We start from the raw sequence: 13,625 nt of genomic DNA on the forward strand, positions 1-13,625 counted from the left end.
CAAGCCCACTCATTAGCCACTTTGACAAGTCCCTCTAAATGTCTTCGGTTTTTTAGGGCAAAAACTTTTGGGGTGGAGATGAAATGTAATGAGCAGGGTGCATAGAAACTAGGGGTTAGATACGGGCCAGTCAAACTGATTGGGTTATAAAAGTTATAAGAGACCCAGTTTAGGGAATCCATGTATAATCAAGAACTGACTCTTTACTGTCTCCTACAACTTCCATGGCTTCCTACCTCTTTCTCAGTCATTTCTTGTCTTTCTCTCTCCTATTCTAATATTTCTCTCTCTTCTTCTTCCTCTCTTCCTCCCTCTTCTACTCATTCTCCTCTCTCCCCTTAGCTTCATTCATTACACCTATGGTGAGAATGAACTAGAGCCTTCACGGTTTTTCCATGGGAGCCTATACTATCATTACAACTTGCACAAGATTATGCCTAACTTGCAAATTTACATGGTTAATCAATATAATTGCTACAACCTTTTAGCAGTTTAAGGATGCAAGTGCTTCATGCACATTGATTTGTGGCTAATAATCCAAAGACTATTTCCAAAAATTTAGGCTCCTTCCTATTGCTTACTTGCACGTTGCATGCTTTTTACTTTTTGCAGTTAACATTATCTCTAGGAGAAAAGTGCTACTTTATCACTTACATGCTATATATTGTTGGTTGGTGAGATAGATCAAACTCCAAGCAAGCTACAAATGTCATCCCACACGTGAGGACCCAAGCCCTACTTAGGTTCTTGCACAAATAATGGGAGTATAGTTGTAGGTCCATGGGAAGTAGTACCGGCCATGGATGCTTGGGTTAAAATCCACTCCTACCCTTCTCAGATATGGCATGAAGGTTGCTTTATTCCACTCAAATCTCTTTTCAGCCTGTCTTGCCCCTCCTACTCCGAGGTTGCCTCTTGCTTCAATTTCTTGATCTCCTCTTAGTATTCACATGCCCTTTCTTCCCTCACCACCTCTAACTCTTATATGGCTTTATGGACCTTTTCCATCTCCCCGTGCAGGTCTTCATAGAGCCTTACAAGCTCGTCATTATGGTGTTGTAGGCTTACTAAGGCTTGAGTCTCTTCATTCAGCCTTGCTTCCTCCTTTCTTTTGTTGTTGATCATGATGGCACTGAAGTAAAATAGAGATAAAGAGAAAAAAGTGCAAGCAACTCAAAGTGATAGGTCTAACTATAGGTGAGATAGGCTCCCTAGGTATATCCTGCCCTTGTTCCTTGAGGCAAAACATTGGTGGGAGTTGGAAGGAGGGCTAGGGGGATATGGATGGAGCCAACTGACTAAGGCCACCAAATGTACCTAACTTGAGGATCCCTAATCTAATGCCATAATTGTAAGTGCATATTTATGTCGTTTTCTTTTTTTCTTGAATAAACATACAAGTGCCATGAGGCTTTTAGCTTTACATAAGAGACTAGTATATGGAAAGATTGATCTCTCTCTCTCTCTCATTTCAAGCAAGAAACACTTATCAAAATTCACATATTTCAATTACTTCAAAATGTCATATAGAATTTTTAAACATCTAACATGCCACATGCCTCTAAAAGGGAGAAGGAATTCATTGCATTTGATTACTTCAAAATATGCATGCTTAGGCTATGCTGGAATGGAATGAAGCAATATAGAACCAACATCATTCATTAACTTCAGAATACCATTTATAATTTCTATGCATCTAACATGCTATAGGCTTCTAAAAAGCAAATAGAATTCATTGCATTAGATTGCTTTAGAATATGCATGCTCAGGCTGTGCTAGAATACAATGAGAGAGAGAGAGAGAGAGAGAGAGAGAGAGAGAGAGAGAGAGAGAGAGAGAGAGTTACACATGCAATGATTACTAGCGTGATTTGATTTGGTGTGCGAGTGCATTTGGTTTATGATACACAACAGTTAGTTTTTGCAAGCCACCTTTGCAACACATCTACTTGATGGATTGCGAGTAGGTAATGAGCATGCTTCATGAGCTTAACAGTCTTGCTGATTGATATGCATGACATCAGAGATGAAGCTCCACAAATGATGATTGCAAATTTTCAATCACGCTAAATTGCATACTTGCAAAGAAGAGGTAGTTGAAGTGTGGGTATTGGTTGTTGTTGTATAGTCAAACAGTAGGTCCGTGCCCCCTGCTATCCTTCCTAGTAGCATGGATGGGAAGATTGCCACTGGCTTTGAAGTGTGTGCAGTGATATCGAAGTAGCAACGCGCATGGGATAGCAAGGGCCAGACGGAAGTAGGGGCGACAATGCTACATGCAAGCCTTCAAATAGCTAGGGATAGGCGAAGAACGCGATGTGCCAAGTTTTGGTGCCATGGTCGCTAGCTCTAGGTTCGTTAATGGTAGAACCTTCACCCCCACAAATTGAGAACATTTGTCTATCTCTTTGGGTAACAGCTCTCTCTCTCCACACTCCCTTTTCAATAAAAGGAAAGGGTTCTTATCAAGGATATCACCTCCCTATGTTTTTTAGAAACTACCGGTTTAGGGGGAAAATAAAAAAACCCCAACCCCAACCCCGCCCCCGCCCCTGCCCCCGCCCCCCCGGGATGTGGCTTGGGGTGGTTTCCGATTTTCCCCACAAGACCTTCTGAAAACCCCCCGTTTTCTCCCATTTGTTCTCATGTACGCAACTGTGACACAGGCCCAATCGGTCGCCACAGTATCCAGCATGGAAACAAGGTCCCAAACGGTCAAACAAATATATTCTTGAATCTTGATTCTTGATCTTGCATTTGCTTCTGTGGGGCCAGATCCATCGGGAGGGGAAAATTTTCAGCTTCACACTGTAAAAGGATAACAGGAATTCCCCGACAAAAGGGCTACTTTTAATAGCAAAAATACCTCGGAAAAATGCCTATTTTGCCACCACAAGCTTCTTACCGGCAATGGTCGGTGTGTCCACCGGCTGCAGTGGGTCGCTCCATCCTATTTGGCATGTTGTCATGGCAAGCGTAACCGAGAGAAAAAGCTCATCATCACAGCAGGCAGCCGTAGTCCACATTTTTCTCGTCTCGCTTCTTACGGTGGATTGTCGTATCGTTCAAGGTTCGAGGTTTTCCGCCATCGCTACGGTTCGTCATAGCCTCACGCCATTTCACAGGTGATAAATGCTCACATTTCCTCATTTTCTCTTCTTCACAATACTTGGCTTTGTGGTTTTGTTTCTCACGTGGTTTACTATTGCAGCATTTTCGTTGTCAGGTGGATTTTGATCCTTCTGTTGTTCTGTACTTTGCCGTTTTTTAAAGCTGTTCTCTATCCAAGATCTTTATCTCTTCCATTATTTTCTCTGAAGGAATTCTATCCAGGATAACGTTAGGATTAGTGCCTTTTCAGCCTGGACGTTAGACATTGCTTTTAGCATTATTGAAATTGCTTCTGCAAAGATGCTCCAAGTTTTGGAAACAAATTTCTCCGAACGTAATGCCCTCGCTTAAGCATTATTAAAGTCGCTTCTGTTATTATTATTTACATTCCAGGTACAAGGATGAAATAATTTAGCGCAGAGCTTCCGGAAAATGGGTAGAGCGTTTAAAATAGTGATCCTAGGTGGAGGCGTTGCTGCTGGTTATGCAGCTCACGAGTTCGTCAAATATGGAATCAATCACGGTGATCTATGCATTATATCTGAAGAAACTGTACGTTTTATGGTTTCTCAAAATCCTAGTTCTATTTTATTAATTACAATTCGCGTTTTTTCTTTCCTGAACATTGTCTTGCTTTTCCAGGTGGCTCCTTATGAACGGCCAGCCTTGAGCAAAGGGTGCTTATTTCCCGAAGGTAATTCATTGCAGTGCACTGGTTGTTTGTAGTCTTGATGCATGGATATTTCCCTGTTTCTGTGGAAACCGGGGAATATGAACAGCTAGGATTGGATTCATTATTTCACAAGGTATTGATTGCAGTGCACAGATTGTTTATAATCTTGATTTATGGTTATTTATTGGTTTCTGTTAAAGCTGGGGAGTATGAATCCTTATTCAGCAGCCAGGATCCCTCCACAGAAAAGTACGGGTTATCATTATAGTGTCATTGTTCATTATTCTTCGCTAGTTCATCCTTAAGTTTCCTGAGTTCTTGTAACCTATTCAACTGAATCCCAGCAGTCAATGAGCATACACCAAGGTTCAACACACTGTGGAAGTATGATTTTTTTTTTTCATGAACCAAAATGCCATTTTAACCTTTTGTGCGTGGTGAATTCTTAAGGTTCAGGTTTTATTTATAATTTATAAGTTTGCTCAATTAGGTGTAAGCAATCCTTCAAAAGGACAGGGTTTGTGCTTGGATATTCAGCTTCTTTATGTCTGCTTGGTGAAAGTCATGGAACTTGTTGCATGCTTTGGTTATGTTGATATGCATGATTTAATTTAGCTCTACCAAATGCATTTGTAGAAGTGGACCATAGACACTCATTCTTACAGCATGACGCTAGACTATGGAAGGCAGAAAATTTGGTTTTGAGGGGTTTGATTGTTGACCAAGTAAAAGCTGGACTTACTTTTGACTGATCCATGGATCAGCAACTGTAGATATTCTTTGTTGATATTTCATAATCATACAACTGTGGTTGTGCCAACACTCTGATAAGTGCAATATTTATCACAACTTCAAATATTAGCTTCACACAATCTGATGACAGCAGGTCTCAAACCCAAATATATATCCTTGAAGGAATATCTTGTTTAGATCATTGGAAGAAAGGCAGCAATAGATGACTTTAACACTCAAGTTTGTAACTTTAGGATGTTCCTGTGGGACAATACATTTGGCTGATGGAAAATTCATCAACAACTAGTGCTGAAAGACAAGTTGCAGTTGACATGCTTGCAATATCAGACACTAGCATGGAGTGGGACTCTGTTTTATAGGCTCAACATAACTAAACTGTTGGTTTGAACTTTCATGCCTTCCATGTGACATGAGTTACTTTTTTAGACTAAGGATTGACAAGGCTTAACAACGCTAGTGGGAAGTCTATACAATTAATCCTAATGCTCTAGAAGTTTTTGAGCTAGGTCAAGTGCTTTTACATATTTTCTGCTTAGATGAAATAAGTCATGTTTGTTAGTCTATCTACAATGACATAAGTTGCAATAGGTAGGTGTATTATGAAATCCATGAAATCTGACTTGATGTTTGCCCTTGTGAGGATACACTAGGGTTTGCATAGAACATAGAATATATGAACAGACTAACATAATGAACTTAGACAAGAACACAAATGAAGATAAAAAGGCAATGAATGAATGCTGAATGAAAACTTAAGGAGCGCGTGAGGGGTGATACAATGGATGCTGAAGGAGTGGAGGGCTGTCTGATGGACATTGTCTTCTATGGGAGTGAGCTAAGGGAGAGTATTAGAGTGTTGTTGTCCAGAACAGATCATGAGTGCAGTAAACCATTAATGCTCAATGCTAGATGTTGATGTAGATCAATTTGGCATTTTGGAGGATGGGTTTCTGCAAGATATGGTTATTTGTTGGCAATTCCTAGGTTGCTTAATGCCTCCTCTCAGGCCAAATCTGAAAGAAAGGAATGCGAAGCCTACTCTTGGATTAGCCCAAAAGGTCTGATGCTCAAGAGACCAAGGCATCAGACTACAAGTGCCATAGTGTGCTGCTCAAGGGCCTACCAAGATTGCAAGGCTAGTGGATATCTTCTTTTAAGTTGTTGAAGAGGTCTACCTTAGTCAAATCAGGACATCAGTCTAAGGGTGCAACAAAGGGCTACCCAAGGGCCTGCAATGGTTGCCAGTGTGGTGGAACACTCTTGTGGGACTTGGATTATTGTTTGTTTTGTTTTTCGTTTTAAATTTTTTTTGACCTGGCTTGTTAATTCATATCGAAGTAAAACCAAAGTAATACTATGAGGAGTGGGATATTTGCTTAAGATCTTGGGTTGAGCAATGGAAGCTCATGAGGGGACATGTAAAAGGAGATTGTGGTACACAAATGTATGGGTTTTTGCTTGGAAAGATACCAACGGTTTTGGGTTTTGATCCATCCAATTGCCCAAATTACAAAGAACAAAATGCTATTTCAAGAGAATGCAATAAGGGGCATGTTTATGTTATAGGGTTTTACTTAGACAATGGGTTTGTAGGGAAATTGTTCACTTTCCCAAGTGACTTTTATTTTTGAAGAATAAATGTGTAGGTCTAAAAGAAAGGGATGTTCATATGGAAGACAAGGAAGACAAGCCAAACCTATACCATGTGGGGAAAGCGACCTCCTCTCATTCCATGGATGTCCATATTGAAGGAGGAGAAGCTGAAGTTGGCTAAGGTGCCAAGAGCCTTATCTACAAGAAACACCTTAGGTGTGGAAGAGCTATGAGGAAAGATTGCCACCATGGTAGTTGAAAGAATATCCAAAACTCGGTCTTGAGTGAAAAAAGAAAATGTATGTCTCCATATTGATCAAGAATATGAGGGTGCATGTGAAACTTCACCTTGGGAGGAAGCACTGCCTTTGTCTCCATGCTAGCCAAGAATGTCTTCCAGTTGGCAACGCAAGGTTGAAAATTTGTCTCGAGCCCAATCGGGACTAAATAGATGAAGGAATGAAGAGACTTGAAGGACTTAGCGTAAGCCTTAAGGATCTAGGGAATGACTAGGACCAGCCTCTTTGAGCCTAAAGAGGCCTAAAAGGACATTATCCTAAAGAATCTTATGCGGATGAAGTAGAAGAAATCTCTCACCTAGAAGAGCTATAGGAAAAGTGTCAAGAAATGAGGTGTGCTTTGATACCATGTCAAGAAATGATTGCTGTGAAACCAAATTGAAGAGATAGTAGGGTTTGCGAGGAGAAACAAAGAGCGCGTACGGCAAACATAGAGAGAGAAGAGAAACTCTGAAAACTCAAAAGAAGTCGATGAAGCATTGAATCGTGCTAAGTGAACAAAGTTGATATGGTAGAGCTAAAGCTCTGAAGATAATTGCACTGTCCTGCCTGATTCAGGCAGCAGCACTTGAAGGAAATTTGCACAGTGAGGGTAGCAAGATGCAGTCCTTTGGTAGTACGATGTTGAAGACGTATGCTGAAGTTGAAGGACAGCTGTAGAGGGAGTGGAATGCAGTCCTCTAACGTCGTCAGAGTCAAGGAAGAAGATCTCCATCTATGAACACGTACACCAAAAGATGAGGATTAATTAGACGACTTGGCAGATGAGGAAATCCAGCCCTTGATGGAGCAAGAACTGCAAAAATGCAGGTGTTTGAGGAAGTAGGTGCTTGCCGGAGCTGTCACTGATGCTTGGGAGGTGTCAGATTGCAAAACACAGTCCAAGGGGCTGATGCCAAGTGGAGAGCACTGTCTCTAGGTAGAGAGGTATTTGACAACAAAAATGAAAGGGAGATGATGGCGGCTAGGTGGAGGAAGAGAATCTGCAGGAAAAAAGGCAGGTACAATCCGATGCCAGATGGTGTGGAAGAGAATTGGCAGTCCAAATGCAGCCTAGAAAGTGTGGAAGGTAGGGCGCCTGGTGCAGGGAGAGATGTAGACCATGAACTGCAATGTCCTCCGGGTGGGGTGTGAGCTGCAATGGAGAGGAAGAGAATGAGAGAATGTTGAAAGGAATGAATGTGGGATTGTATGAATGGGTGGAGTCAATGCCATATATATAGGCATAGACTGTCTAGAGTGTCGCCAACTGAAGTCTCTCAGGTGGTGCTCTGACTCTCTTGGAAGGTGCCTAGAAAGGCGTTTTTGGGTCTCTAAATGGAAACCAAAATAGGAATGAAGGACACTATATTGAATGATATGGTTTCTCAACAGCAAGACTACCGTTGTGGTAGTGGAAGGTGTAATTTGTAAAGAAATGGTATGGCAAATATAGAAATGCCAAAGTGTATGACAAATGTAGAATAAAATATGTAGAATGGTGAATGCTTATGAATGAATAATGAAAAAGATGATACAATCAGGGGGGCCTCGAACCTCCTTGTCTCTAGGACCAGGGCAGAGATGGCTGAAGGAGTTGGTGTCAGAGTGTTGTACTTGAACGGATCCTGAATAGGCAGCAACGGTCTGAAATCTGATGTCAATCAATGAAGGCAGCAATGTATGGATGACCGGCAGTCAGAAAATGCAGATGTGGCTAGTATGATGTCTCTGAAAAGTCGCAGCAATCAGAGTAACTGCTGGGTGGCCTGTCTGGAGCGGAAACACAGCATAAAACTGATTCAACTGTTGGTATAGATGCCTGGGACTGCAAAATACAACTGCTGGTGCGCAGGTGACAGGCTGGGGATGGTCCAGAACAGCAGGGTGGCCTGCTAACTGATGATATGCTGCTCTAGTGTGCACAGGATGCAGCTGTTTGCTGTAGACAGATGTCACCTGCTGTAAACAGCATATAGAATCAAGTCGTGCCAGGCTGGACAGCTCCTGAATGCGTGGGGCAGCAGCCAATGAAGATCCTCCACTGTCTATAGTGATGTCCTCTGGAAGGGGTGTGGTAAGCAGTGTGAGGGGGAGAGGCTGAGAGATGAGGGCTGAGAATGATAATGATGAGGATGAAGGATGCACAAACACAAGACAGTGGAGGATCTTCATTTGACAGGTCCTGAATGCATGGGGCAGCAGTCAATGAAGATCCTCCACTGTCTAGCGATGTCTTGTGGAAGGAGTATGGGCAGCAGTGTGATGGGGAGAGGCTGAAAGATGAGGGCTGAGTGATAATGATCAGTTTATTTTTGGTAGTATTGAGTGAAAACTGTAATATTAGTATCTTAACACCCTCTCTCAGCCCTGAAAAGTAATGTGCCTAAGATGAGTGTAAGTCATGTATCTGCTCTCTTTTGATTGCCAAAAGGTCCCACCCTGAAAGTTCCATGGCCCAAGAACCTACCAGGACTACGGAGGTGATGGATATCTAAACCCCCCCCACAAACCCCCCCCCCAAAAACCCCAAATGGCTCTTAATGACAATAAAGGGGAAACATAAAGTATACTGTGTAAACAGAATTTGTGTAGTGCAAGGCAAGGATGACGAGGTATAAACTAGGTAATAGTTTCCATAAACTCTACCATAGTAGAGTGTTTCAAAGTGAGACGTTGCAATATGGTGGATTGAAGTTGACCACTCTTTTGATAAAGTAAAAGGGAGGTATGCACAAGTGCAGGGAGTTATTCATCCTTGGATGAACACCTATTTTTGGTGCTAGATAGGTGTTCTATGGTTGTGAGGCTTGCAGTTTGCGATGTTTGGGTCATTTTGGGTTGCCTTTAAAGGTAGGAGTGCTCTTCAGCTAACATGGTAGAGATTTTGAACGTTTAACCATTGCAGCTTGGGAGGATTAATCTCCTATGCTTTAGTTGTTGGGGGACATTCTCTCTAAAACTTTCAATCAGTGGCACATGTCAGTGTATAAACAGCTTTCCTGCATAAAGGAGTCCCAGTTCTTGTTATTGACTGAAGTCGAGAAGCAATGTATGTGTGTATCAGCAAAGGAGTCCCAGCTCTAACTATGCAGCATTATAAAATTATAAATCATCCTTGAACTGACAGTAAAGAAGCAATGTATGTGTGTACCAGCTAGTTTACTTGCCATAGCACTTGCTTTCATACTTGATTCCAGCAACCCTAAGAGTTACTGGTACATTTGTGGTCTTGGCTTAGATCATGGGTAATATTTCCTGGGCATCATTGTTACAGCATGGCATCTCCTATATGTATTGTAACACAGTTCTCCCCTTTTCCCAACTTTTTCATGTGTCTTTTTTCCCTTTTTTAAACCACATTTCCCCTCTTTAATGGTCATCTTGTATCTGAAGGCTTACTTTTATCATAATTTCTGTCAGATGCTGCCACTTTACCTTCTTTCCATACATGTGTGGGTGTTGGAGCAGAAAGACAAACGACCAAATGGTACAAAGATCAAGGTATTTGTATAGTTTATAATAGAGTTGCAAAGTCAAGATACTCTGTGCGAAAGGTTTCTTACTCTTTCAAGTGTTACTCCTATCTTTCAAGTATTACTTAAGTGCATTAAAACTCTGTCTGTCTGTCTGTCTGTCCCACTCATGAGATTTCTTTCTTCCTTTGCATGCCCATAACTTTTCTCCCATCTGTTACCATTTGTTTGTGCGCAATATCATTTCTGTTAAAAGGCAGTCTTGTGTAAAGACTGAAGTTTTCCTGTTGTTTATATTGATGTTTTGAGGGTCATGTGTCTGTGGGTTCTTTCTGCTATTCGAAGTGTTACTTCATCTTTCGAGTAGTATTTCAGTGCAAGGAAAACTCTCCCACTTTTGTGGGGTAGTGTTACTTCTTCTTTCAAGTATTAGTTAGTACACAAAAACCTTCTTCCTTTGCGAATATGTAATCTCTTTGTTGTCAACTTGTATGTAACCAATTGTTTGTGCATGATTCAATTTCTGTCCTTCTGTGTAAAGGCTGAAGTTGTTGTATGGTCTGTTTTGGTGAATTACCTCTCGTGTTTGTCGGCTAGTTTTTTTGTCTCTTTTTTGTACTAATATCTGTTGTCCAATATCCTATTTTCCCTTAGATGTGGTTTTCTCTGTCCATTTTTTTCTGCTTTGGGAGGGGGGGGGGGGTTTCTTATTAAGTGCCTTTGTTTAATGTAGTTTTCTTTTGGCCACTAATTTAGCTTTATTTAATGAGTGATGGCTACTTAGTATTCTGATGTCATGCATGACATTTTCTTAATAAGATGCAGGAATCCTTATTTTGCTTCATTAATGAGCACGTTTCCTCTTACAAATGGTGTTACCGGATCTTAATTTCTTGCTATAATATTTAGGTCTTGTACATGGGAAACTGATGGCTTTTTATCTATTTGTATCTGGGAAAGATCTTGCATAATTATGTACAGATGAGTTGGAAGCGCAGCTTTACAGCTGCATGTGGTTGGCAAATTGAATCAGTGTGCAAACTGTGACAACCTTTTGAACTTGTGCATTGTACAAGAAAAAGGTTGGTAACACTTCTGGCAATGGAGTTCCTTTAGAAAGGCTAGCCACGATAACATGCACTGCTTATATTCAGTATATATAGTCGTGTCAATTAACACCACTGTTAGAACCCTAGACACATTCTGTATCTTAGCCAGACTATTCAGGTGTGTTAGCCAATTTCTTAGTAGATCAGGGTGATATAGCAACAAAGCAATACAATGTGAAGCAATCTTACAGTCTGTATTTGTCATGACCCACAAGAACCACCTAATAGACAAAGGTCTGTGTCTGCTGAGATAACACCTCCCAATAAGGATCCTTGGGCTCTTACCTATGGCAGCTTCAATTACATTTGCCCTATTCCCCACTTTCAACTTGTTATATATCTTGTAGACCCAGCTTCAATCTAGATCTGATTTATTGGCTCCTTAGATCTGGCTAAAGGTATTCAGCCTATTCATCTAGCTTAATCTTCAGGTAGAGAACTCGTGTGGGATGACAATAAAGGAGTTAAGTTCCTAACAAGCACTCACAAGAAGAATCAATAAGGTTTTGAATCCAAACACTGTCAGTTGGTCATCACAAGTCACTGATTGGAAGTAATTACGAAGACTAGCCTCCATTTACTGGCTGATTATATAGATTTGTTTGCATTCTAGCTCTCAGGAAGCTTGATTGTATAGACTAGCCTCTATTGACTGGCTGACTATATAAACTTGCCTGCATCCCAGCTCTTAAGAAGCTTGAGATTTTTTTATGTAAGGTAGCCATTTGTTAAACATATTTGAATTAGCCATCTTACTATCCTCCTATAAGGAATTTACTTGGGATGGCAATGTATTTGGGGTATTTGCAGTTTAGTTCCTCACAAGAAGAATCATTAAAGTTTGGAATCCAAGGCACATTTAGTTGTCATCACAAGTCATTTGTTGGAACTAATTATGGAGACTAGTCTCTATTGAGTGGTAGATTAGATAAGCCCCTAGCCATTAGTTGCAGAATTATTTGGATAAAAAGCGCTTTAAACACCCAATATGAAAAATACCTCTTTGATGTAATTTGATGGATCTTATCATAAGGCACATTAGGCATCATCAAGAGTTGTGATTTATGACCCACAACGAAACATGATAAGCAAGGGAACCATCAAACTTGAGGTGACTAGTAATAATGCTCACTATTTTAGATATTTTCTCTTTAATAGGATTGTAAGTCTCAATCATTTCATCTCCTATTTTTTAAGATGATAATCATATTTTATTTGTAAAATTCCTATTTGCAAATAATATTCATACTCTTTTAATATACAAAATATTATATTTTGTAGCTAATAATCTAGGATTGAGGTGGGATTACTCAAATCTCAAATCTCAATGTAATTTAATCAACACAACTTACCCATGATGGAGGTGTTGAGAATGTGACGGTAGGTTAGATCATTGGGCTCATTCATTTAGAACCTTAGCCTATAAGGATGGCAGCAACAATTGATCTTTTTTATGGCAAATGATGTAAACAAATCCAGTTGCCAAGAGGTGGAGAGTATCGAGTTGTAATGATTGTTGACTTTTTTTTTCCAGAGAAAAGTAAGAATCCTATTAAAACACCTAAGAACAAAGTGTCCCAAAGCTAAAAACCAATACAAAGCAACCTTGTAAGGGACTTCCATATCAAGAATTATATAACAAGGGGAAGTCTATTACAAAGTTTGAGTGAATAGTAGTTGGGAGGTCTATAATGCCAAACCATGTGGGTTTGGAAGAGGAAAAAGGTGCCAGAATTCCAAGTCTTAAGAAAAAAGCATCTCTCCTCTTCCTCATAGTCTTTGAGCTGCCTTATATTCTCTTCCATATTCCACAAAGAGTATGCACAGTCTTCGTCGAGATCTTGGAGAGAGTTTATGTAGTAGATATGTCCAAAAAATCAATAGCCTAGCTACATTTGGCTGTCCATATGTACTAAGCAATAATGCTAGCTATGAGCTCCCATCTAAGACAATATATTGTCTATGAGAAATTTGGCATGAAAGTCATTCTCACAAGTTGCCCCAAGATGAGATAAGCTTGACACCCTTGTACATCCTCATACCCACAAGTTGGGCCTCTGTTAGTGACCCATGTAAATGTTCCCCATGTAGCAATCATAGAATCTATAGTGCCATGAAACACCATCCTGAGGGCTCTTCTACAGACCTCTTAAGCTCATGGGCAATCCCATAAGCAATGCCTCTGAGTCTCCTCATGCTCGTGACATGTAGCGCAAGGAATAGGGTCTCTACCATAGCCAAGCCATGTACCAATTGCTAAACTCCTGTGTGCTAGTAACTACGGCGACATCTTGAGGTGTCTCTGCAAATGGATCTTTCCATACCCACTCCCCATGATCCCACTAAAGTCTTTGTAGCAGCCTCCTCCTATATGCCCGATGTCTCCATCCATCTTCCATACAAGTTTGAGGGTTTGGGTCTAAATACCAAGTCTTATCACAATGAGCCACAACTCTAATCCTTTGTCAAGAGTATCCAGTGATTTCTAACTGATGTAGATTCTCTCGTCTAAGTTTGCCATCCATCTCTACTGAAAAAGTAAACACACTCTCTCCACTAGTGGCTACCACTACAAGAAGGATCTCTCCTCTTGTAAAGAGCCCTATCAATGTTTGATCTGCCACTGTGTTATT

General features: G+C 40.7%; 1 protein-coding gene across 2 annotated transcripts in view; it reads left to right on the plus strand.

Annotated features, from left to right (window-relative positions):
- The first annotated feature begins 2,969 nt into the window (after positions 1-2,969).
- MDAR4 (monodehydroascorbate reductase 4) overlaps positions 2,970-13,625 on the plus strand; it is a 37,311-nt gene continuing 26,655 nt past the window's right edge. The window contains exons 1-4 of one of the 2 annotated variants that reach the window (XM_087687692.1): positions 2,970-3,124; positions 3,504-3,662; positions 3,753-3,804; positions 9,831-9,911. In XM_087687692.1, coding sequence (XP_087543818.1) covers positions 3,543-3,662; positions 3,753-3,804; positions 9,831-9,911 — 253 coding nt within the window. In that variant the 5' untranslated portion in view covers positions 2,970-3,124; positions 3,504-3,542. The other variant, XM_087687694.1, reaches the window with a different exon arrangement.

The sequence above is a fragment of the Lygodium microphyllum genome, chromosome 11 (assembly GCF_053477565.2).
Source record: "Lygodium microphyllum isolate KBCC chromosome 11, Lygodium_microphyllum_v1.1.10, whole genome shotgun sequence".
In the NCBI taxonomy this organism is placed as follows: Eukaryota; Viridiplantae; Streptophyta; class Polypodiopsida; order Schizaeales; family Lygodiaceae; genus Lygodium; species Lygodium microphyllum.